Here is a 27,559-nt window from a genome sequence, read left to right as displayed (position 1 = left end):
GAGACGCGTCCAATGTGCGGCCTGAGCCACGCTCGCATGTTCCGCCGGTGGCATTGTTTACCAGCCAGCCTCCGCGGTAACATCCAAGCATACAATCGGAACATTTCGTATTATTACAGTGTTTTTGGTGATTTTTTTCTGGAAAATAAGTGACCATGGGCCCCAAGATAGCTTCTAGTGCCAACCCTACAGCAATAAGGGTGAGAATTACTTTGGAGATGAAGAAAAAGATCATTGATAAGTATGAAAGTGGAGTGCGTGTCTCCGAGCTGGCCAGGTTGTATAATAAACCCCAATCAACCATCGCTACTATTGGTGGTACAGCTGCTGCTGCTGCTGTACCACCGTCAGCTGCTGCTGCTGCTGTAGTACCGTCTGCTGCTGCTGTAGCATCGTCTGCTGCTGCTGTAACATCGTCAGTTGCTGCTGTAGCATCGTCTGCTGCTGCTGCTGTAGCATCGTCTGCTGCTGCTGCTGCTGCTGCTGTAGCATCGTCTGCTGCTGCTGCTGCTGCTGCTGCAGCATCGTCTGCTGCTGCTGTAACATCGTCAGTTGCTGCTGTAGCATCGTCTGCTGCTGCTGCTGTAGCATCGTCTGCTGCTGCTGCAGCATCGTCTGCTGCTGCTGTAACATCGTCAGTTGCTGCTGTAGCATCGTCTGCTGCTGCTGCTGTAGCATCGTCTGCTGCTGCTGCTGTAGCATCGTCTGCTGCTGCTGCTGCTGCTGCTGCTGTACCACCGTTGTTGGTGTGGCTTATTGAGAATACCAAGAAACAATTAACCCCAGAGGATTTGCCACCCAGGATAACCCAAAAAAGTCAGTGTCATCGAAGACTGTCTAACTTATTTCCATTGGGGTCCTTAATCTTGTCTCCCTGGATGCAACCCACATCAGTCGACTAACACCCAGGTGAACAGGGAAAATGCCTGGAACTAGTGCTCATATTGGTGAATTTAGAGCCAGCAAAGGTTGGTTTGAGAGATTTAAGAATCGTAGTGACATACACAGTGTGATAAGGCCTGTTCTGGAAGAAAATACCAAACAGGACCTACAGTACTCAGGAGGAAAAGGCACTCCCAGGACACAGTGTCTCATCAGTCATTGCTGCATCTTCAATAAAGGTAAGTGTCATTTATTCTTCATTTAGTAGAGTAGTACATGCACAATATATATTGTGCATGTACTACTCTACTTTTGTGCATGTATCCTTCTCTTTGTGTGTAGGAAAATGTCTATTTCATGTGGTAAAATTTTTGTTTTCATACTTTTGGGTGTCTTGCACGGATTAATTTTATTTCCATTATTTCTTATGGGGAAAATTCATTCGCATACCGAACATTTCGCATAACAACCAGCCCTCTTGCATGGATTAAGGTTGCTATGCGGGGGTCCACTGTATTCACACCACACATTGCCCTCAGACATGACATCTCCACTGCCTCCAGCCTTCTCCTCGCTGCAACATTCATCACCCATGCTTCACACCCATATAAGAGCGTTGGTAAAACTATACTCTCATACATTCCCCTCTTTGCCTCCAAGGAGAAAAGTTCTTTGTCTCCACAGACTCCTAAGTGCACCACTCACACTTTTCCCCTCATCAATTCTATGATTCACCTCATCTTTCGTAGACCCATCTGCTGACACGTCCACTCTCAAATATCTGAATACATTCACCTCCTCCATACTCTCTCCCTCCAATCTGATATCCAATCTTTCATCACCTAATCTTTTTATCCTCATAACCTTACTCTTTCCTGTATTCACTTTTAATTTTCTTCTTTCGCACACCCTACCAAATTCATCCACCAATCTCTGCAACTTCTCTTCAGAATCTCTCAAGAGCACAGTGTCATCAGCAAAGAGCAACTGTGACAACTCCCACTTTATGTGTGATTCATTATCTTTTAACTCCACGCCTCTTGCCAAGACCCTCGCATTTACTTCTCTTACAACCCAATCTATAAATATATTAAACAACCATGGTGACATCACACATCCTTGTCTAAGGCCTACTTTTACTGGGAAATAATTTCCCTCTTTCCTACATACTCTAACTTGAGCCTCACTATCCTCATAAAAACTCTTCACTGCTTTCAGTAACCTACCTCCTACACCATACACCTGCAACATCTGCCACATTGCCCCCCTATCCACCCTGTCATACGCCTTTTCCAAATCCATAAATGCCACAAAGACCTCTTTAGCCTTATCTAAATACTGTTCACTTATATGTTTCACTGTAAACACCTGGTCCACACACCCCCTACCTTTCCTAAAGCCTCCTTGTTCATCTGCTATCCTATTCTCCGTCTTACTCTTAATTCTTTCAATAATAACTCTACCATACACTTTACCAGGTATACTCAACAGACTTATCCCCCTATAATTTCTGCACTCTCTTTTGTCCCGTTTGCCTTTATACAAAGGAACTATGCATGCTCTCTGCCAATCCATAGGTACCTTACCCTCTTCCATACATTTATTAAATAATTGCACCAACCACTCCAAGACTATATCCCCACCTGCTTTTAACATTTCTATCTTTATCCCATCAATCCCGGCTGCCTTACCCCCTTTCCTTTTACCTACTGCCTCACGAACTTCCCCCACACTCACAACTGGCTCTTCCTCACTCCTACAAGATGTTATTCCTCCTTGCCCTATATACGAAATCACAGCTTCCCTATCTTCATCAACATTTAACAATTCCTCAAAATATTCCCTCCATCTTCCCAATACCTCTAACTCTCCATTTAATAACTCTCCTCTCCTATTTTTAACTGACAAATCCATTTGTTCTCTAGGCTTCCTTAACTTGTTAATCTCACTCCAAAACTTTTTCTTATACTCAACAAAATTTGTTGGTAACATCTCACCCACTCTCTCATTTGCTCTCTTTTTACATTGCTTCACCACTCTCTTAACCTCTCTCTTTTTCTCCATATACTCTTCCCTCCTTGCATCACTTCTACTTTGTAAAAACTTCTCATATGCTAACTTTTTCTCCCTTACTACTCTCTTTACATCATCATTCCACCAATCGCTCCTCTTCCCTCCCGCACCCACTTTCCTGTAACCACAAACTTCTGCTAAACACTCTAACACTACATTTTTAAACCTACCCCATACCTCTTCGACCCCATTTCCTATGCTCTCATTAGCCCATCTATCCTCCAATAGCTGTTTATATCTTACCCTAACTGCCTCCTCTTTTAGTTTATAAACCTTCACCTCTCTCTTCCCTGATGCTTCTATTCTCCTTGTATCCCATCTACCTTTTACTCTCAGTGTAGCTACAACTAGAAAGTGATCTGATATATCTGTGGCCCCTCTATAAACATGTACATCCTGAAGTCTACTCAGCAGTCTTTTATCTACCAATACATAATCCAACAAACTACTGTCATTTCGCCCTACATCATATCTTGTATACTTATTTATCCTCTTTTTCTTAAAATATGAATTACCTATAACTAAACCCCTTTCCATACAAAGTTCAATCAAAGAGCTCCCATTATCATTTACACCTGGCACCCCAAACTTACCTACCACACCCTCTCTAAAAGTTTCTCCTACTTTAGCATTCAGATCCCCTACCACAATGACTCTCTCACTTGGTTCAAAGGCTCCTATACATTCACTTAACATCTCCCAAAATCTCTCTCTCTCCTCTACATTCCTCTCTTCTCCAGGTGCATACATGCTTATTATGACCCACTTTTCGCATCCAACCTTTACTTTAATCTACATAATTCTTGAATTTACACATTCATATTCTCTTTTCTCCTTCCATAACTGATCCTTCAACATTACTGCTACCCCTTCCTTTGCTCTAACTCTCTCAGATACTCCAGATTTAATCCCATTTATTTCATCCCACTGAAACTCCCCTAACCCCTTCAGCTTTGTTTCGCTTAGGGCCAGGACATCCAACTTCTTTTCATTCGTAACATCAGCAATCATCTGTTTCTTGTCATCCGCACTACATCCACGCACATTCAAGCATCCCAGTTTTATAGTTTTTCTTCTTCTCTTTTTTAGTAAATGTCTATAGGAGAAGGGGTTACTAGCCCATTGCTCCCGGCATTTTAGTCGCCTCATACGACACGCATGGCTTACGGAGGAAAGATTCTTTTCCACTTCCCCATGGACAATAGAAGAAATAAGGAAGAACAAGAGCTATTTAGAAAAAGGGGAAAAACCTAGATGTATGTATAGTATATATATGCATGTGCGTGTCTGTGAAGTGTGACCAAAGTGTAAGTAGGAGTAGCAAGATATCCCTGTTATCTAGCATGTTTATGAGACAGAAAAAGAAACCAGCAATCCTACCATCATGTAAAACAGTTACAGGTTTCTGTTTCACAGTCATCTGGCAGGACGGTAGTACTTCCCTGGGTGGTTGCTGCCTACCAACCTACTACTACTGACGGTCTGAAATGGACTAATCTAATTTATATTATTCCTGGTGGGAATAAATTCATTTGGTAGTGGCACTCGAACAGCCTTCTGAACTGAAGAAAGTTCGATATTTGAGGTTCCACTGTATATCTTTACACGTACATGTATATGCTTCTAAACTGTTGTGTTCTGGGCACCTCTGCAAGAACAGTGATTATGTATGAGTGAGGTGAAAGTGTTGAATCATGCTTAAAGTATTTTCTTTTTAAGGATTTTCTTTCTTTTTTGGGTCACCCTGCCTCAGTGGGAGACGGCTGACTTGTTGGGGAAAAAAATAAATAAATAAAAACTACCAACAAGTATCAGAAATACTGCAGGAACAAGTCTTGAAGAGGAAATTGGATAAGTACCTCTGCGAACTGCCAGATCAACCAGGTTATGATAGACAAGTAGGTCAGTACCCATCAGCAGCAACAACCTGGTTGACCAGGCAAGTACCAGAAAATCAAGGCCACAGGCCATACCTTGGGAGTAGAATCTCAATTGAAATCAGTTACAGGTATACCACAGGATACCACATTTGTGACACTGAATACATTCCATTTACTTTATTTAGTTCATAAACTGTACACTGCAGTTTATTTTAGTCATTAAAGCCTGATTAATGAAATTGTACTCAAGACTAGGTATACCAGACTGATAACAAAACGTGCTCTTCCCCGACAAAATCTGTTACAAAATAGCATAAAATAAACCTCATACAATTAACCTGCAATTACCTTTTATTTTTTCTATGATCTCTTTAGGAAGTGCATCCTTAATGTTTTGATGTGTAGGTGAGACCTGTGACAGAACATGGCCTGAGCCTGATGGTCGTTGACCACTTGGCATGGATGCCACTGTGCCAATAGGTTTTGAACGCCAGATCTCCTTTCTTTTATTAAGCGACTCTGAATTATCACCTGATTTGTTAACAGCTTCGGAGGCCTCAAACTGAGCTAGAAGACTATCAAGATCACCAGCTTCCAGAACTGTTAGGAGAAAAAATAATGGCATAAAAGAATTACAAAATGCATTAATGAAATTCAGTTTAATCTGACTGATAAAGTAGCCCCTGTATAGTTTCAGTATTATGAAAAGCCTTCTCTTATATTGAAAAATTAGCAAAACCTGAGTTACTAACTAGTAAACAATGCAAATACATCCATATTTTTTATGAAATGATCAGTTACTTCATTTCTGACATTCACGGGAGCACTACTACTACATGTACAAGCAGAGGTGTAAGCTTAACATCAATAATAAATATCAGACTTTAAATCCCAAAGATTCTTAGGCATTTATTGAGACACTTATACAGTGGACCCCCGCCTTACGATGGCATCGTGTTACGTTAAATCCGCCATTCGATACATTTGAATGCAAAAATTTTCCCTCGCCTCACATGTCCCATGCATGGCCTCAGCACCAGTGTTTACAAGCCAGCCAGTGCGGTCGCATCTACGCATACATTCAGTACATTTCACATTATCCCAGTGTTTTTAGTGCTTGTAACTGCAAAATAAGTCACCACGGACCCCAAGAAAGCTTCTAGTGCCATCCCTGGCACTAGAAGAATTAGTATGGAATTGAAAAAAGAGAATAAGGAAATGTGTGCAAAGTGGGGTGAACTGCAAACCTTTATGGATGAAAATCACCCTGACACAGCTACTGCAAGACGTGTTGGCAACCTGTACAATGACAATGTTATCGCCCATTTTAGGAAAGTCTTAAAGGAATGGGAGGTACAGAGCTCTACGGACAGATATGTTGTGCGGCAGAGGTCAAGTGACTCTCAAGCTGGTCCTAGTGGCCTTAAAAGAAGAAGGGAAGTAACCCTGGAAAAGGACTTGCTACCTAAGTCCTAATGGAAGGGGATTCCCCTTCTAAACAATAACAACTTCCACACTCTCCCCTCCTCCCATCCCATTAATCATCACCAGATCTTCAATAAAGGTAAGTGTCATGTATTCTATTCTTAGTAGAGTATTAACCCTTTGACTGTCACAACCTCCAATCCTGAGGTGTCTCCTGGTGTCGCAAAATTTAAAAAAAAAAAAATAATTTTTTCTTATGAAATGATAGAGAATCTTTTCCCGATTGTAATGACACCAAAAAAACGAAACTTGATGGAAAACTGACGGAATTATGCTCTCGCGAAGTTAGCGACCTCGGCGCTGTTTACAAATCGGTGATTTCGCCCACTTTGAGCCCTATTTTCGGCTAATTCCTTTGTTCCAGTCGCCCAAACTCATAGCTATTTCTTTAGAACTCCATTTTTTCTATCAACTGAGTACAAGAAACTGCCCATTTACCGATTTCAACTACCTAATAATGTGGTCAGAAATTTGCAATTTGGCCAATTTCACAAAAACTAAAAAATATGACAATTTCAAAATAAGGTCCAGAATGAACAATGCAGACATTCCTGGCTCTAAAATAACATTTTCTTTGTTCATCAATCACGTCTCCAGGCCCCTCTGATATTACTCTTGCTTTCTATTTTGAATTTTTATTCAAACAAAAAATAGAAGACTTACTATTATGCAGACTACTGCAATACTGTAATAATTGTATAAATAACATCAACCCATTCATGACTGCATATTAGAATGGCTAGTTGGACATATATTGGACAATGGCATCATTTGTTTACTTTTGAACATTGGCAAAAATCAAACATTTCCCCTACTTTGAGCTCCATTTCTAGGTTCTTTTTATAGTACAATCAATCAAAATCACCTCTGTTTCTATAATATGTTTTCCATTCTATCAAATGAGACCAAGAAAACGAGAATACAACCATAAATACTATACGAAAATAGACCACAAAGTCGGCACTTTAATTAAAAAAAACGGTCGGAGTTATTTTTTTCTCATTATGCACTGCGTGCTCCAGGATTTTTTTTATATGGTGCACACTGACCACACTGACCCATTCTCTCACATGTGGGCCTACCAGCTTTCTCCTGCTTGATTTGAAGCCGCTAGAATTTATGAGTATATATACGTCAAACACGGTACCTCGTAAGATGTATATATACGGCCACGACAGTCAAAGGGTTAAATGTGCATATCTTCTTCAGTTTGTGTGTTTAAAGATTAATATTTCATGTGGTAAAAAAAAATTTTCATACTTCGGGGAGTCTTGCACGGATTAATTTGATTTCCATTATTTCTTATGGGGAAAATTAATTCGCCTTACATATAATTTCGGCATACGATGAGCTCTCAGGAACAGATTAATATCGTAAGGCAGGGGTTCACTGTAATTCAAAAATCATTCCAATGTTATACAAAGGTTATCATCAAATACACAGCGAGATGACAAAAGCTTTATAATTTATTCCAAAAATTTTTATGCCAGGAAAATCTTAGATAACTTTATCACAAAAATTATATAATATACATTAAAACCTTGATTTAATGGGCAGTAATTAAACAGACTTTGGATCTGATGGACAAAATCTATGGCTGGACTAAGTCCATTAAATCCAGAATTATCCATTATTCTTATAATCCACTGGGTAAATTTATTTCGGATTTAACCCTTTCATTGTCCAAAAATTTTTTATATATATTTTCTTATGAAATAGTTTAGAATCTTTTTCTGAAAGTAATAAAAGAAAAAGTACGAAATTTGATGGAAAATTGATGAAATCATGTTTTTGTGAATTTTGCTGTCAGTGATATTTACGCACTGCCGATTTTGCCCACTTTGAGTCCTGTGTTAGGCCAATTACAATGTGCCAGTAGACCAAATTCTTAGCTATTTCACTAGTATGTCTTCCATTTTATCGACTGAGCATAAGGTACCACCCAATCAACTATTTCAACTACCTAATAAACTTATCAGAAATTGCTAATTTGGCCAATTACATACAAATTTCAAAATATTCCAATTTCAAAATATGGTTCAGAATAAACAATGGAGACATTCCTTCACTAAAATAGCATTTCCTCTGTTCCTTACTTACATTCCCAGACTTTACATATGAATTCCAGTTTGATTTTTTATTCACACAAACGAATTTTTATTCACGAGAAAAATAAAAGATTTACTATTATGAAATATTGTAATAATTGAATAAATAATATCAGCACATTCGTGAACTCAGACTCACCAGCTGGACATGTATTGGATGAGTGATGTTATTTGTTTACTCTTGAATAGTGGCAAAAATCAAACATTTCTACTACTGTGAGCTCAATTTCAATCTATTTTCAGTGCTGAAACCAATCCCATATTACAGAAATAGAGATTATCACAATCATCTCTATTTCTGTAATATATCTTCCATTCTATTAAATGCAACCAAGAAACTGAGAATACAGCCATAAAAACCATAGACCTCTTAGATCTAGGCCCAAGTTTACTGCTCATAGCTTATCTGAGTGAGCTAGATCATGGCATTGTACTAAGGCACCAACACTGACCTCAAACCTGCTGTACTACGGCACAGACAATGAAAGGGTTAACGGACATTAAATAAAAATTATCCATTATTTTTAAGAAAAATTGTAGATATAACAGACCTCCAGAATACCTACCATTGTTGGAGCTCCTAGGTAAATTTCTTATCTGGATTTAACAGACATAGTTTAAATTCAAAAATTGTCTGGTATGTTACAATCATGGAAAAATGTTCTCATAACTAGGATTTAACAGACAATTAACATTAACAACCTCTCCCACTATTAGTTGGTTAAATTGAAAAATCACTCTATTTTCCCACCAATAAAGGGGTAGCTTCATTCGAACTGTGAGATCCCCACACTTCTGGTAAGACATCTACTGAGTCTTGGTTAATGTAATTCCTTTGGATTACCTTGTCTTTGTTGGAAATATCTGATGTAATAAAAAAATTAAGAGATTAATGTAAACAGCTTAAACTAATTTAAACAAGTCAAATTAATAAGAGAGCAATCTACCTGGTGTTTTTTCTGTTACTGTCTCTATATCAACCTCTTCATCAATCAAATTTTCGTGTGCATCCATTGTAACTGCACGAGAGAGAGTTTGTGGATCGACTTGCAGCTGAGGCAGAGGAACTAGGGAGCCAGACTCATTCACCACTGCCAGAACGATAGATCCAGCTGGAAGTTTAACATCCTTGCCATCTGCATACCGAATTTTGTTTGTCTGTAGAGTCTGTAAAGACAATGTCTACTCATTTGTAGAAGGGGGTAGGTGAGTTTTGGTGGGGAGAAATAAATGGGATTAAGTCAGGAGTAGCTGAGAGAGTTAGAGCTAAGGAAGGGGTAGCAATAATGTTGAAGAACCAGTTATGGAAGGAGAAGAAGGAATATAAATGTGTAAATTCAAAGATTATGTGGATTAAAATAAGGGTCGGATGTGAAAAGTGGGTCATAATAAGCATGTATGCACCTGGAGAAGAGAGGAGTGTAGAGGAAAGAGAGATTTTTGGAGAAGTTAAGTGAATGTATAGGAACCTTTGAACCAAGTGAGAGAGTAATTGTGGTAGGGGACCTGAATGCTAAAGTAAGAGAAACATTTAGAGAGGGTGTGGTAGGTAAGTTTGGGGTGCCAGGTGTAAATGATAATGGGAGCCCTTTGATTGAACTTTGTATAGAAAGGGGTTTAGTTATAAGTAATACATATTTTGAGAAAAAAAAAAGGATAAATAAGTATACAAGATGTGATGTAGGGCGTAATGACAGTAGTTTGTTGGATTATGTATTGGTAGATAAAAGACTGTTGAGTAGACTTCAGGATGTCCATGTTTATAGGGGGGCCACAGATATATCAGATCACTTTCTAGTTGTAGCTACAGTGAGAGTAAAAGGTAGATGGGATACAAGGAAAATAGAAGCAGCAAGTAAGAGAGAGGTGAAGGTGTAAAACTAAAAGAGGAGGCAGTTAGGGTAAGATATAAACAACTATTGGAGGATAGATGGGCTAGTGAGAGTATAGGCAATGGGGTCGAAGATGTATGGGGTAGGCTTACGAATGTAGTGTTAGAGTGTTCAGCAGAAGTTTGTGGTTACAGGAAAGTGGGTGCGGGAGGGAAGAAGAGCGATTGGTGGAATGATGATGTAAAGAGAGTAGTAAGGGAGAAAAAGTTAGCACATGAGAGGTTTTTACAAAGTAGAAGTGATAGAAGGAGGGAAGAGTATATGGAGAGAAAAAGAGAGGTTAAGAGAGTGGTGAAGCAATGTAAAAAGAGAGCAAATGAGAGAATGGGTGAGATGTTATCAACAAATTTTGCTGAGAATAAGATAAAGTTTTGGAGTGAGATTAGTAAGTTGAGGAAGCCTAGGAAACAAATGGATTTGACAGTTTAAAAAGAGGAGAGGAGAGTTATTAAATGAAGAGTTAGAGGTATCGGGAAGATGGAGGAAATCTTACAAGGAATTGTTTAATGTTGATGAAGATAGGGAAGCTGTGATTTCATGTACATGTATAGGGCAAGGAGGAATAACATATTGTAGGAGAGAGGAAGAGCCAGTTGTGAGTGTGGAGGAAGTTCGTAAGGCAGTGGGTAGAATAAAAGGGGGTAAGGCAGCTGGGATTGATGGGATAAAGATAGAAATGTTAAAAGCAGGAGAGGATATAATTTTGGAATGGCTGGTGCTATTATTTAATAAATGAATGGAAGAGGGTAAGGTACCTAGGGACTGGCAGAGAGCATACATAGTTCCTTTGTATAAAGGCAAAGGGGATAAAAGAGAGGGCAAAAATTATAGGGGAAGAAGTCTGTTGAGTTCTAGGTAGTAAGTTGGTAGACAGCAACCGCCCAGGAAGGTACTACCGTCCTGCCAAGTGAGTGTAAAACGGAAGCCTGTAATTGTTTTACACGATGGTAGGATTGCTAGTGTCATCTTTTTCTGTCTCATACACATGCAAGATTTCAGGTACGTCTTGCTACTTCTACATACACGTAGGTCACACTACACATACATGTACAAGCATATATATACACACCCCTCTGAGTTATCTTACATTTTCTTTCTAGTTCTTGTTCTTGTTTATTTCCTCTTACCTCCATGGGGAAGTGAAACAGAATTCTTCCTCTGTAAGCCATGCGTGTAGTAAGAGGCGGCGACTAAAATGCCAGAAGCAAGGGGATAGTAACCCCTTCTCCTGTATATACATTACTAAATGTAAAAGGAGAAACTTTCATTTTTTTCTCTTGGGTCACCCCGCCTCGGTGGGATACGGCCGGTGTGTTGAAAGAAGAAAGAAAGATTTGACAGGGTGGATAGAGGGGCAATGTGGCAGATGTTGCAGGTGTATGGTATAGGAGGTAGGTTACTGAAAGCAGTGAAGAGTTTTTACGAGGATAGTGAGGCTCAGGTTAGAGTATGTAGGAGAGAGGGAGATTATTTCCCAGTAAAAGTAGGCCTTAGACAAGGATGTGTGATGTCACCATGGTTGTTCAATACATTTATATATGGGGTTGTAAGAGAAGTGAATGCTAGGGTCTTGGCAAGAGGTGTGGAGTTAAAAGATAAAGAATCAAACACAAAGTGGGAGTTGTCACAGTTGCTCTTTGCTGATGACACGGTGCTTTTGGGAGATTCTGAAGAGAAGCTGCAGAGGTTGGCGGATGAATTTGGAAGGGGATGTAAATGAAGAAAATTAAAAGTGAATATAGGAAAGAGTAAAGTTATGAGGATAACAAAAAGATTAGGTGACGAAAGACTGGATATCAGAGAGTCATATGGAGGAGGTGAATGTAATTAGATATTTAGAAGTGGACATGTCAGCAAATGGGTCTATGAAGGATGAGGTGAATCACAGAACTAATGAGGGGAAAAGGGTGAGTGGTGCACTTTGGAGTCTGTGGAGACAAAGAACTTTGTCCGTGGAAGCAAAAAGAGGAATGTATGAGAGTATAGTTGTACTAACACTCTTGTATGGGTGTGAAGCAAGAGTGATGCATGTTGCAACGAGGAGAAGGCTGGAGGCAGTGGAGATGTCATGTCTGAGGGCAATGTGTGGTGTGAACATAATGCAGAGAATTCGTAGTTTGGAAATTAGGAGGTGGTGTGGGATTACCAAAACTATTATCCAGAGGGCTGAGAGAGAATGGAACAAAACAGAATGACTTCGACTGTATAAATCTGTAGTGGAGGGAAGTTGGGGTAGTGGTCGGCCATCAGAAGGGTTGGAGGGAGGGGGTGAAGAAGGTTTTGTGTGCAAGGGGCTTGGACTTCCAGCAAGCATGCATGAGCATATTTGATAGGAGTGAATGGAGACAAATGGTTTTTAATACTTGATGTGCTGTTGGGGGTGAGCAAAGTAACATTTATGAAGGGATTCAGGGAAACCAGCAGGCCAGGCTTGAGTCCAGGAGATAGGAAGTACAGTGTCTACACTCTGAAGGAGGGGTGTTAATGTTGCAATTAAATAACTGTAGTGTAAAGCACCCCTCTGGCAAGAGAGTGATAGAGTGAATGATGATGGAAGCTTTTCTTTTTCGAGCCACGCTGCCTTGGTGGGAACCGGCCGATGTGTTAATAAAAAAATTAATATATTTTTAACCATTTTTTAACCATTGGTTTGGTTTGGTGAGGTGGTTTGGTCATTTAGAGAGACTGGAACAAAGCAGAATAGCTTGGAGAGCATATAAATCTATTAGGGTAGGAAGGCGGGGTAGGGGTTGTCCTCGAAGAGGTTGGAGGAAGGGGGTAAAGGAAGTTTTGTGGACGAGGGGCTTGGACTTCCAGCATGCTAGTTTGAGTGTGTTAGACAAGAGTGAATGGAGATGAGTGGTTTTTGGGACCTGACGAGCTGTTCGAGTGTGAGCAAGGTAATATTTTGTGAAGGGATTCTGGGAAACTGGTTAGCCGGACTTGAGTCCTGGAAATGGGAAGTACAATGCCTGTACTTTAAAGGAGGGGTTTAGGATATTGGTAGTTTGGAGGTCCATCTAAACTGTCATATCTGAGTGCCTCTGCAAAGACTAATTATGTATGAGTGATGGTTATAGTGTTGAATGATGATGAAAGTTTTTTCTTTCTTTTGGGGCTTTTCTTTCTTTTGGGGCTTTTCTTTCTTTTGGGGCTTTTCTTTCTTTTTGGGTCACCCTGCTTCGGTGGGAAGGGGCCGACGAGTTAAAAAAAAAAAAAGTTTTATTCTAATCTTTTAATTTAAACTGTATAATTGTGTATGTATGTATGTATATATATATGTATGTATGTATGTATGTATGTATGTATGTATGTATGTATGTATGTATGTATGTGTATATATGTGTATATATAATATATATATATATATATATATATAATATATATATATATAATATATATATATATATATATAATATATATATATATAATATATATATATTTTTTTTTTTTTTTTTTTCAACAAGTCGGCCGTCTCCCACCGAGGCAGGGTGACCCAAAAAAGAAAGAAAATCCCCAAAAAGAAAATACTTTCATCATCATTCAACACTTTCACCACACTCGCACATTATCACTGTTTTTGCAGAGGTGCTCAGAATACAACAGTCTAGAAGCATAAACATATAAAGATACACAACATATCCCTCCAAACTGCCAATATCCCAAACCCCTCCTTTAAAGTGCAGGCATTGTACTTCCCATTTCCAGGACTCAAGTCCGACTATATGAAAATAACCGGTTTCCCTGAATCCCTTCACTAAATATTACCCTGCTCACACTCCAACAGATCGTCAGGTCCCAAGTACCATTCGTCTCCATTCACTCCTATCTAACACGCTCACGCACGCTTGCTGGAAGTCCAAGCCCCTTACCCACAAAACCTCCTTTACCCCCTCTCTCCAACCCTTTCGAGGACGACCCCTACCCCGCCTGCCTTCCCCTATAGATTTATATGCTTTCCATGTCATTCTACTGTGATCCATTCTCTCTAAATGACCAAACCACCTCAACAACCCCTCTTCTGCCCTCTGACTAATACTTTTATTAACTCCACACCTTCTCCTAATTTCCACACTCCGAATTTTCTGCATAATATTTACACCACACATTGCCCTTAAACAGGACATCTCCGCTGCCTCCAACCGTCTCCTCGCTGCTGCATTTACCACCCAAGCTTCACACCCATATAAGAGTGTTGGTACTACTATACTTTCATACATTCCCTTCTTTGCCTCCATAGATAACGTTTTTTGACTCCACATATACCTCAACGCACCACTCACCTTTTTTCCCTCATCAATTCTATGATTAACCTCATCCTTCATAAATCCATCCGCCGACACGTCAACTCCCAAGTATCTGAAAACATTCACTTCTTCCATACTCCTCCTCCCCAATTTGATATCCAATTTTTCTTTATCTAAATCATTTGACACCCTCATCACCTTACTCTTTTCTATGTTCACTTTCAACTTTCTACCTTTACACACATTCCCAAACTCATCCACTAACCTTTGCAATTTTTCTTTAGAATCTCCCATAAGCACAGTATCATCAGCAAAAAGTAACTGTGTCAATTCCCATTTTGAATTTGATTCCCCATAATTTAATCCCACCCCTCTCCCAAACACCCTAGCATTTACTTCCTTTACAACCCCATCTATAAATATATTAAACAACCATGGTGACATTACACATCCCTGTCTAAGACCTACTTTTACCGGGAAGTAGTCTCCCTCTCTTCTACACACCCTAACCTGAGCCTCACTATCCTCATAAAAACTCTTTACAGCATTTAATAACTTACCACCTATTCCATATACTTGCAACATCTGACACATTGCTCCTCTATCCACTCTATCATATGCCTTTTCTAAATCCATAAATGCAATAAAAACTTCCCTATCTTTATCTAAATACTGTTCACATATATGCTTCAATGTAAACACCTGATCTACACATCCCCTACCCACTCTAAAACCTCCTTGCTCATCCGCAATCCTACATTCTGTCTTACCTCTAATTCTTTCAATTATAACCCTACCGTACACTTTTCCTGGTATACTCAGTAAGCTTATTCCTCTATAATTTTTACAGTCTCTTTTGTCCCCTTTCCCTTTATATAAAGGGACTATACATGCTCTCTGCCAATCCCTAGGTACCTTCCCCTCTTTCATACATTTATTAAACAAAAGTACCAACCACTCCAACACTATATCCCCCCCTGCTTTTAACATTTCTATCATGATCCCATCAGTTCCAGCTGCTTTACCCCCTTTCATTTTACGTAATGCCTCACGTACCTCCCCCACACTTACATTCTGCTCTTCTTCACTCCTAAAAGATGGTATACCTCCCTGACCAGTGCATGAAATTACTGCCTCTGTTTCTTCCTTAACATTTAAAAGTTCCTCAAAATATTCTCGCCATCTACCCAATACCTCCATCTCCCCATCTACTAACTCCCCTACTCTGTTTTTAACTGACAAATCCATATTTTCCCTAGGCTTTCTTAACTTGTTTAACTCACTCCAAAATTTTTTTCTTATTTTCATTAAAATTTCTTGACAGTGCCTCTCCCACTCTATCATCTGCTCTCCTTTTGCACTCTCTCACCACTCTCTTTACCTTTCTTTTACTCTCCATATACTCTGCTCTTCTTATAACACTTCTGCTTTGTAAAAACCTCTCATAAGCTACCTTTTTCTCTTTTATCACACCCTTTACTTCATCATTCCACCAATCACTCCTCTTTCCTCCTGCCCCCACCCTCCTATAACCACAAACTTCTGCCCCACATTCTAATACTGCATTTTTAAAACTATTCCAACCCTCTTCAACCCCCCCACTACTCATCTTTGCACTAGCCCACCTTTCTGCCAATAGTCGCTTATATCTCACCCGAACTTCCTCCTCCCTTAGTTTATACACTTTCACCTCCCTCTTACTTGTTGTTGCCACCTTCCTGTTTTCCCATCTACCTCTTACTCTAACTGTAGCTACAACTAAATAATGATCCGATATATCAGTTGCCCCTCTATAAACATGTACATCCTGGAGCCTACCCATCAACCTTTTATCCACCAATACATAATCTAATAAACTACTTTCATTACGTGCTACATCATACCTTGTATATTTATTTAATCTCTTTTTCATAAAATATGTATTACTTATTACCAAATTTCTTTCTACACATAGCTCAATTAAAGGCTCCCCATTTACATTTACCCCTGGCACCCCAAATTTACCTACTACTCCCTCCATAACATTTTTACCCACTTTAGCATTAAAATCCCCAACCACTATTACTCTCACACTTGATTCAAAACTCCCCACGCATTCACTCAACATTTCCCAAAATCTCTCTCTCTCCTCTACACTTCTCTCTTCTCCAGGTGCATACACGCTTATTATAACCCACTTTTCACATCCAATCTTTATTTTACTCCACATAATCCTTGAATTAATACATTTATAGTCCCTCTTTTCCTGCCATAGCTTATCCTTCAACATTATTGCTACTCCTTCTTTAGCTCTAACTCTATTTGAAACCCCTGACCTAATCCCATTTATTCCTCTCCACTGAAACTCTCCCACCCCCTTCAGCTTTGTTTCACTTAAAGCCAGGACATCCAGCTTCTTCTCATTCATAACATCCACAATCATCTCTTTCTTATCATCTGCACAACATCCACGCACATTCAGACTTCCCACTTTGACAATTTTCTTCTTCTTATTCTTTTTAGTAATCTTTACAGGAAAAGGGGTTACTAGCCCATTGTTCCCGGCATTTTAGTTGACTTTTACAACACGCATGGCTTACGGAGGAAAGATTCTTATTCCACTTCCCCATGGATATAAAAGGAAAATTAATAAGACCAAGAACTATTAAGATAAAATCAAAGAAAACTCAGATGAGTGTGTATAAATAAATGTGTACATGTATGTGTAGTGTGACCTAAGTGTAAGTAGAAGTAGCAAGACATGCCTGTAATCTTGCATATTTATGAGACAGACAAAAGACATCAGCAATCCTACCATCATGTAAAACAATCACAGGCTTCGTTTTACACTCACTTGGCAGGACGGTAGTACCTCCCTGGGTGGTTGCTGTCTACCAACCTACTACCAACAATATATGTATATATATATATGTATATATGTATATGTATATATGTATATATATATATGTATATATATATATATATGTATATATATATATGTATATATGTATATATATATATGTATATATATATATGTATATATATATATTATATATATATATATATATATATATATATATATATATATATATATATATATCTTTCTTTCTTTCAACACACTGGCCGATTCCCACCAAGGCAGGGTGGCCCGAAAAAGAAAAACTTTCACCATCATTCACTCCATCACTGTCTTGCCAGAAGGGTGCTTTACACTACAGTTTTTAAACTGCAACATTAACACCCCTCCTTCAGAGTGCAGGCACTGTACTTCCCATCTCCAGGACTCAAGTCCGGCCTGCCGGTTTCCCTGAATCCCTTCATAAATGTTACTTTGCTCACACTCCAACAGCACGTCAAGTATTAAAAACCATTTGTCTCCATTCACTCCTATCAAACACGCTCATGCATGCCTGCTGGAAGTCCAAGCCCCTCGCACACAAAACCTCCTTTACCCCCTCCCTCCAACCTTTCCTAGGCCGACCCCTACCCCGCCTTCCTTCCACTACAGACTGATACACTCTTGAAGTCATTCTGTTTCGCTCCATTCTCTCTACATGTCCGAACCACCTCAACAACCCTTCCTCAGCCCTCTGGACAACAGTTTTGGTAATCCCGCACCTCCTCCTAACTTCCAAACTACGAATTCTCTGCATTATATTCACACCACACATTGCCCTCAGACGTGACATCTCCACTGCCTCCAGCCTTCTCCTCGCTGCAACATTCATCACCCACGCTTCACACCCATATAAGAGCGTTGGTAAAACTATACTCTCATACATTCCCCTCTTTGCCTCCAAGGACAAAGTTCTTTGTCTCCACAGACTCCTAAGTGCACCACTCACTCTTTTTCCCTCATCAATTCTATGATTCACCTCATCTTTCATAGACCCATCCGCTGACACGTCCACTCCCAAATATCTGAATACGTTCACCTCCTCCATACTCTCTCCCTCCAATCTGATATTCAATCTTTCATCACCTAATCTTTTTGTTATCCTCATAACCTTACTCTTTCCTGTATTCACCTTTAATTTTCTTCTTTTGCACACCCTACCAAATTCATCCACCAATCTCTGCAATTTCTCTTCAGAATCTCCCAAGAGCACAGTGTCATCAGCAAAGAGCAGCTGTGACAACTCCCACTTTGTGTGTGATTCTTTATCTTTTAACTCCACGCCTCTTGCCAAGACCCTCGCACTTACTTCTCTTACAACCCCATCTATAAATATATTAAACAACCACGGTGACATCACACATCCTTGTCTAAGGCCTACTTTTACTGGGAAAAAATTTCCCTCTTTCCTACATACTCTAACTTGAGCCTCACTATCCTCATAAAAACTCTTCACTGCTTTCGGTAACCTACCTCCTACACCATACACTTGCAACATCTGCCACATTGCCCCCCTATCCACCCTGTCATACGCCTTTTCCAAATCCATAAATGCCACAAAGACCTCTTTAGCCTTATCTAAATACTGTTCACTTATATGTTTCACTGTAAACACCTGGTCCACACACCCCCTACCTTTCCTAAAGCCTTCTTGTTCATCTGCTATCCTATTCTCCGTCTTACTCTTAATTCTTTCAATTATAACTCTACCATACACTTTACCAGGTACACTCAGCAGACTTATCCCCCTATAATTTTTGCACTCTCTTTTATCCCCTTTGCCTTTATACAAAGGAACTATGCATGCTCTCTGCCAATCCCTAGGTACCTTACCCTCTTCCATACATTTATTAAATAATTGCACCAACCACTCCAAAACTATATCCCCACCTGCTTTTAACATTTCTATCTTTATCCCATCAATCCCGGCTGCCTTACCCACTTTCATTTTACCTACTGCCTCACGAACTTCCCCCACACTCACAACTGGCTCTTCCTCACTCCTACAAGATGTTATTCCTCCTTGCCCTATACACGAAATCACAGCTTCCCTATCTTCATCAACATTTAACAATTCCTCAAAATATTCCCTCCATCTTTCCAATACCTCTAACTCTCCATTTAATAACTCTCCTCTCCTATTTTTAACTGACAAATCCATTTGTTCTCTAGGCTTTCATAACTTGTTAATCTCACTCCAAAACTTTTTCTTATTTTCAACAAAATTTGTTGATAACATCTCACCCACTCTCTCATTTGCTCTCTTTTTACATTGCTTCACCACTCTCTTAACCTCTCTCTTTTTCTCCATATACTCTTCCCTCCTTGCATCACTTCTACTTTGTAAAAACTTCTCATATGCTAACTTTTTCTCCCTTACTACTCTCTTTACATCATCATTCCACCAATCGCTCCTCTTCCTTCCTGCACCCACTTTCCTGTAACCACAAACTTCTGCTGAACACTCTAACACTACATTTTTAATCCTACCCCATACCTCTTCGACCCCATTGCCTATGCTCTCATTAGCCCATCTATCCTCCAATAGCTGTTTATATCTTACCCTAACTGCCTCCTCTTTTAGTTTATAAACCTTCACCTCTCTCTTCCCTGATGCTTCTATTCTCCTTGTATCCCATCAACCTTTTACTCTCAGTGTAGCTACAACTAGAAAGTGATCTGATATATCTGTGGCCCCTTTATAAACATGTAAATCCTGAAGTCTACTCAGCAGTCTTTTATCTACCAATACATAATCCAACAAACTACTGTCATTTCGCCCTACATCATATCTTGTATACTTATTTATCCTCTTTTTCTTAAAATATGTATTACCTATAACTAAACCCCTTTCTATACAAAGTTCAATCAAAGGGCTCCCATTATCATTTACACCTGGCACCCCAAACTTACCTACCACACCCTCTCTAAAAGTTTCTCCTACTTTAGCATTCAGATCCCCTACCACAATTACTCTCTCACTTGGTTCAAAGGCTCCTATACATTCACTTAACATCTCCCAAAATCTCTCTCTCTCTCCTCTGCATTCCTCTCTTCTCCAGGTGCATACACGCTTATTATGACCCACTTCTCGCATCCAACCTTTACTTTAATCCACATAATTCTTGAATTTACACATTCATATTCTCTTTTCTCCTTCCATAACTGATCATTTAACATTACTGCTACCCCTTCCTTTGCTCTAACTCTCTCAGATACTCCAGATTTAATCCCATTTATTTCCCCCCACTGAAACTCTCCTACCCCCTTCAGCTTTGTTTCGCTTAGAGCCAGGACATCCAACTTCTTTTCATTCATAACATCAGCAATCATCTGTTTCTTGTCATCTGCACTACATCCACGCACATTTAAGCATCCCAGTTTTATAAAGTTTTTCTTCTTCTCTTTTTTAGTAAATGTATACAGGAGAAGGGGTTACTAGCCCATTGCTCCCGGCATTTTAGTCGCCTCATACGACACGCATGGCTTACGGAGGAAAGATTCTTTTCCACTTCCCCATGGACAATAGAAGAAATAAAAAAGAACAAGAGCTATTTAGAAAAAGGAGAAAAACCTAGATGTATGTATATATATATATGCATGTGCGTGTCTGTGAAGTGTGACCAAAGTGTAAGTAGGAGTAGCAAGATATCCCTGGTATCTAGCGTGTTTATGAGACAGAAAAAGAAACCAGCAATCCTACCATCATGCAAAACAGTTACAGGTTTTTGTTTCACAGTCATCTGGCAGGACGGTAGTACTTCCCTGGGTGGTTGCTGCCTACCAACATATATATATATATATATATATATATATATTATATATATATATATATATATATATATATATATATATATATATATATATATATATATATATATATATATATATATATATATATATATATATATATATATATATATATATATATATATATATATATATATATATATATATATATATATATATATATATATATATATATATATATATATATATATATATATATATATATATATATATATATATATATATATACACACACACACACAAAACAACCACTCTGAAAGAATAGAGAAATTCCAAGCGCTTTCGTGACTACTCACATTATCAAGGATCTATGAAAGTGAAGCATCCAAGGAAGCTATATAAGGGGTCGGCCAGCACCTCACTATCAGATCCCACAACGGTTAAACACGTGACGCGTGGCGAGCCAACTTGGATAGGTCCTTTGCAAAACTCACCCCCAAGCTATTTATTTGTCCAGTGTATTATTAAATTCTTCCCAAATTCTATTAATTATAAATGGATCTAATTTATATAAACCAAAGGAAATATTCATATTATTGTCAAAACTGCTTTTTATGAAACAAGATTCAATTATATTCCTGTCGACCATGGACTTGCTTGATACTACTTTCTCAACTTTTTGAAAATCAATTGGATGGTTAAAATCTCTTACATGAATAAATAGAGCATTGGAATCTTGTCCAGTTCTAATGCTATATTTATGTTGTTTTAATCTTAGTTCGAGATTTTTACCAGTTTGACCGTAATAAACTTTATCGCAAATTTTACAAGGAATCTTATAGACACATCCATCAGCATTTTGGGGGGAATTCTTAATCAAAAGTTTTTTTACTGTATCAAGATTTTTGAATACAACTTTAATATTAAAAGTCTTAAGAAGAGAAGGCATATCAACCAAGTTTTCATGGTAAGGGAGAACCAACATATTTTTAGTTGAATAAGGCTGGTTGCCCTTTTTTTATTCAACTAAAAATATGTTGGTTCTCCCTTACCATGAAAACTTGGTTGATATGCCTTCTCTTCTTAAGACTTAAGTCCAATTCCTTGGAATATGAGCTCCTCACTAGCATCAAGGAATCTCTCCTGAGAGGTGCAAATGTATGGAATAGGTGGGAAGTTACTAAAAACAGTACTTTTTATAAGGAAAGTAAGGCTCTGGTTAGGGTGTGTAGGAGGAAGGGAGACTATTTCCTAGTGAAAATAAGACTTGAAGACCATTTAAAAGTTTACATTCAAAAGGCTTAAAAAACTAACTACAAGCAGGCCCCACTTCACTGTAGAGTATTTTTGCTAATGCAACGGCTTTCAATTATGCTCATTGGTATTTAGTTGGACTTCCTACAATATATTCACCACTTACTATAAGCTAAGGATGAAAATATTTAAAGGTAAGTAATGTGTATTTAGGTAGTAGGTTGGTAGACAGCAACTGCCCAGGGAGATACTACCATCCTGCCAAGTGAATGTAAAATGGAAACTTGTAGCTGTTTTACATGACGGTAGAGTGCTTGTGTCTTTTTTTCTTTCTCAAACATGCAAGATTTCAGGTATGTCATGCTACTTCTACTTACACTTACGTCACACTACACATGCATGTACAAGCATACATATACTCACCCCTCTGGGTTTTCTTTTATTTTCCTACTAGTTCATGGTCTTGTTTATTTCTGCTTATCTCCATGGGGAAATGGAACAGAATTCTTCCTCCGTAAGTCATGCATGTCGTCTAAAACGCAGGGAGCGAGGGGCTAGTAACCCCTTCTCCTGTATATATGTTACTAAACTTAAAAAGAGAAACTTTTCTTTTTCTTTTTGGGCCACCCTGCCTCTGTGGGATACACCCGGTTTATTGAAAGAAAGTAGTAGTAGTAATTTGTGTGCTGTATATGTAATTTTTAGGCCTAGCTTTATTGCTCATGTAATATATGATAGTGTAAATGTGTTATCAGGCTTTTAAATGCATTTGAAAGTGAAAAAAAGGGGGGGGGGAGGGCTAGGTTTCACTTACAGCAGTAGCCCAGAGCCTAACCTGCTGTATAAGAGGGGGGCCTGCCTGTACTTGGCTCTGAGTAGTCATTCAGGATAGTGCATTTTGCAATATGCTACTAGTTTTGACAGATATACCAATGATACACAATATTTCTTTGATAATACAATATGACAGTGATATATTTACACTCAAAGATACAAAATGCTTATATTTTATTGCAAAGTCATCTATAATTATCTCTCAAGGCAAGGAATAATTGTTGAGGCTACTGTACTTGAGCTACCCAGTAGTATCATACAATCTCTAATGGCATAAGAGTAAACTGAAAAAATACGACCCTAACTTTAATAGTGTTATGGAAGTTTCCCACTCACCTTGATAAGTTGAGCAAGCCGAGTGATGTTCCTTGCACCAAGATTCCCCACAATTTCACCTACAACCAGTCCAAAGCATATGAATCAAAACCAACCATTGCACCTCAACACCAAATGCTGACATAACAGACTCACCTCGTCAATTACTTGAGAAGTAATTGTCCCAAGTTCTTTGCCAGGGTTGGAGACTTCAAAATCTGTGTGGAGAATTGTAATCCTCACATCAAATCCTAATATAAATATTTAAATAATTCCATGATTAATAATCTTTCAGATTTCTGGTAGTAATTTTTGAAACAGCAGATTTACTGATTTCATATTCTTCAGGCAACATTAAATTTATTATGCCTAAAATTTAAAAAATATGAAAATATTAAAAATATAACTTCTACAAATGCCATACTTCACTAACCTTCAATCCACTCCTCTTCAGGCTCAATTGCCACCTCTTCACTTATTAAATTTAGCTTCATTTCTACACACTGGTCATGCTCTGCCTTCAAAGTAGGTGTGTCTGCATCTTCAGAAGGTACCAGGGCATTTTCTAATAATATGTTATTTTCCAAATCATCATCCTCCTCCTCCTCCTCCTCCTCTTTAACTTCCCTAAGACGGATACCCAATTCACCACATGCCTGTAAACATTGATCAAAATATGTGTAATCCAAAGAAAAAAATTTTAATACAAGAGAGAAAACAATATAAACGGTCATGCAAACATTACATTGTTCACATACAAAAAGGGAGTGTACAACTCAAAAGAGAAAAAAAAGTTTCTGGATCCAGAGAAACATTAATAAGCACATGAAGAAAGGATTGGATGACAGTAACAGCTTTCAATCCAAAATTTATGAAATGTGAAACAAATATGGAATACGGCACATCAATCCAAGATTCAAACAATGAAGTGATCTAAAATAGTTTTGGTACAAGTTGATGAGAAGAGAAAGTAATGTAATAGTGTATGGAATATGTGGGATCAGGGAATGCCAGATGTGGAAGGCAGGATTCAGTAGAAATCAATAATGCTATTTAACATTTCAAACATCTGGAGAAAATAGCTCATGGTCAGGCTTATAAGGAGAACATGCAAGTAAATTTCAAAGTTAGGATGCAACATTATGAGTACACAACAGGCCACCCAATGATTAGAAAGGAATATTTATATACTTTTATACTGAATTCATCCTTTGCAGGACAGTTCCCAGTGGAACAAGGCAACAGATGAAGATAAAATAATAGATATTGGAATGCAAGCTATTAATTTACCAACAACTTCTGTGTTCAGTTAGAGCCACAGAAACCCCTAAGTAGTTACCAACAAGACCAGTCATACAGTAGTGTACTGTACAAACCAGAGTACATTACATAATAAAAGAACACTGCTAGATGCAACAAATATGATTCAACTAAGTACCTTACAAAAAAAGGCTAACTTTACAAGTTCCTGACAAAGCCAAAAATAAACCATACTTATGTCATATTCCTTGCATTACTTTTATACCAAAACAAAAGAATTACTCACGATATGCTCCAAATATTTTTTTAATCTCTAAAAATTACTCAAAACTAAATAACTAAATAAATAAATAAAAAAAAAAGACAGAAGAGTGGATTCTAGCAGAATTAAAAGACATATTTAGTCTATCCTGATCATTTGATCAAACTATTCAAACAGTAAGGCAAAATCCCTTAAATCTAACACTTTATAGTGTCTACCAACTTACTAACTTCACAGTAAAATATTAATTCTTACCAGCTGGAGAGATGACAAAAAGGGCAATATATCTACCTTTCCTGTATCCATGAGAAGATCTGGGGGTACACAAGGACCAGTGATGGAGGAAAATGATTCTGAGCGGTGTCGGTTTCCTCCAGTCATCGAAAATGAGACAACCTCATCCACTACCAAATCCTCCTCATCTGATGCCTTGGGACCAGAATTATTTTTATTATTCATCCAAAACACTGTATAAATTAAAATTAAAATACATAATCTACTGACAAACCCCACACTTATCCTGCAAATGCAGATGATGGTGATAATTATGTTCCTTTCATAAAATCAATTATTATTGGTATAGAGAAGTAAAACCAATGACTTTATATAGAGAAGTAAAAAATGATAAGGAATGGTAATATATGTGCTTTTCCCACATATGTTAATTCATTATTGCATATCAGGCTAGAGGGAGAGAATATGAAGGAAGTAAATGCATACAGTTATTTAGGAGCAGACATGTCAGTAAACTGATCTGCAACAAAAAAATAAAAAGGGAGGGGAGGGGAGGGCAAACTGTAGCATGGACAAGAGGAAAAAAGTAGGCGGTGTGTTAATGCAACTATGGGTAGAAGAGTATGGGTGTGTATGCCTTGTCCTTTCAACAAACTGGCCGTATCCCACAGAAGCACATTGGCCCAAAAACAAAAACAAAAGTTTCTCTTTTTAACTTTAGTAATGTATACAGGAGAAGGGGTTACTAGTCCCTGGCTCCCAGCATTTTAGCCACCTTTTATGACAAGCATGGCTTACGGAGGAAGAATTCTGTTCCACTTCCCCATGGAGATTAGAGGAAATAAACAAGAACAAGAACTAATAAGAAAATAGAAGAAAACCCAGAGGGTGTGTATATATATGCCTGTACATTCAAGTGTAGTGTGACCTAGTGTAAGTAGAAATAGCAAGACATTCCTGAAATTTTGCATGTTTATGAGACAGAAAAAAGCCACCAGCAATCCTACCATCAGGCTTCTGTTTTACACTCACCTGGCAGGACGGCAGTACCTCCCTGGGTGGTTGCTATCTACCAACTTACTACCTAAAAGGATGTGTATGTATAGGCTTTAAACATTACAACTAGGAGACTGGAGGTAGTGAAGATGTCATGGTGGAGAATTCAAAGCATGGAGATCAGAACACACAAATAACCCAAATATAGGAGAAAGAAACTTGGATCAGGTTTGATCCAAGGAGGGGGAGTTCCAAGTCCTTGAGTCAAGAACCCTTTTTCAAAATCAAGGCACCCAACTTGTTGAGGAAGAGTCACAAATAAACATGAAACAAAATTGAAAGTGAAGCAAAAGGATGTATGGTAAGTATTCAAGATCAAGCCAAGGAAGGGAAAGATAAGCTCAGTTCCTTGAACTAAGAGCCCCTCACTGGGATCAAAGTCTCTCTTGAATGGGGGAATGAAAGAAGACTCAAAATAGTAAAAGAAAATGAAGTGTTGGAATTGGTGAGGCACATTTTCAATTTGTGAATGAATGGGAAGATGCACAAGGCTTGGCACAGTGAACATGAAGGTCCCAAAAACTTGGCAATGACCATTAAAGTGCCCAAGACTTGGCAGACAGCATGAAGAGGCACAAGACTTGGCAGAGATGATTTATGGTTACTTTGCACAAAACTTAAGGGAACAAGAAAGAGTTGTAAAAAATAAGAGGAATAAACTTAATATATATACTGTGGTTAGATATAACAGTGACAGGAAAGAAATATAATCATAAAAATTAAAACAAGTAGTACATAATAGCTAAATAAGGGAAAGGAGCCAGGTATTCAGTTTATGGATCTGGAAAAGATACAGTTGCAAGGAGTGGAACAGTTTAAAGTGTGTAAGAAAGAAGAATGTTTTCCAGAAAGAGTATGTCTTAATTAAACAAGGATGCACAAAAAAAAGTGCAGGGAAGTATCACTGATGCTGATGGTATAGATGTTATCACAAGAGATAATGTGAAGTGAATCACTTTTCATACTTCTTTACACAACCTAAATATATACTCCATTTTCAAGTGGCAATGTCTTTCTCTCCTCTGCATACATCTCATAAATTTATATTATATAATTAGCCAAACCACAAAATTAGTCATACATGTATACAAATACACTTAATAAATTTGATGGCAAATAAACACACGAGTAACCTTTATAAGGAGATGCAAT

The 27,559-nt window shown here is 38.3% G+C and overlaps 1 protein-coding gene across 9 annotated transcripts in view; it reads right to left on the bottom strand.

The window, feature by feature from the left end:
• The window catches only part of LOC128691620 (peptidyl-prolyl cis-trans isomerase G), a 185,328-nt gene that overhangs the window by 43,377 nt on the left and 114,392 nt on the right, over positions 1-27,559 (bottom strand). For all 9 annotated transcript variants that reach the window (XM_070088783.1, XM_070088779.1, XM_070088782.1 and 6 more), the window contains 5 exons: positions 25,409-25,546; positions 24,029-24,251; positions 23,752-23,813; positions 9,376-9,595; positions 5,184-5,435 (listed from right to left, as the gene is read on the bottom strand). In XM_070088783.1, the coding sequence (XP_069944884.1) occupies positions 5,184-5,435; positions 9,376-9,595; positions 23,752-23,813; positions 24,029-24,251; positions 25,409-25,546 (895 nt within the window). The remainder of the gene's footprint in view (positions 1-5,183; positions 5,436-9,375; positions 9,596-23,751; positions 23,814-24,028; positions 24,252-25,408; positions 25,547-27,559) is intronic.

This window comes from Cherax quadricarinatus, chromosome 26, assembly GCF_038502225.1.
Source record: "Cherax quadricarinatus isolate ZL_2023a chromosome 26, ASM3850222v1, whole genome shotgun sequence".
Lineage (NCBI taxonomy): Eukaryota > Metazoa > Arthropoda > Malacostraca > Decapoda > Parastacidae > Cherax > Cherax quadricarinatus.
This window is presented reverse-complemented; position numbering and strand designations above follow the sequence as displayed.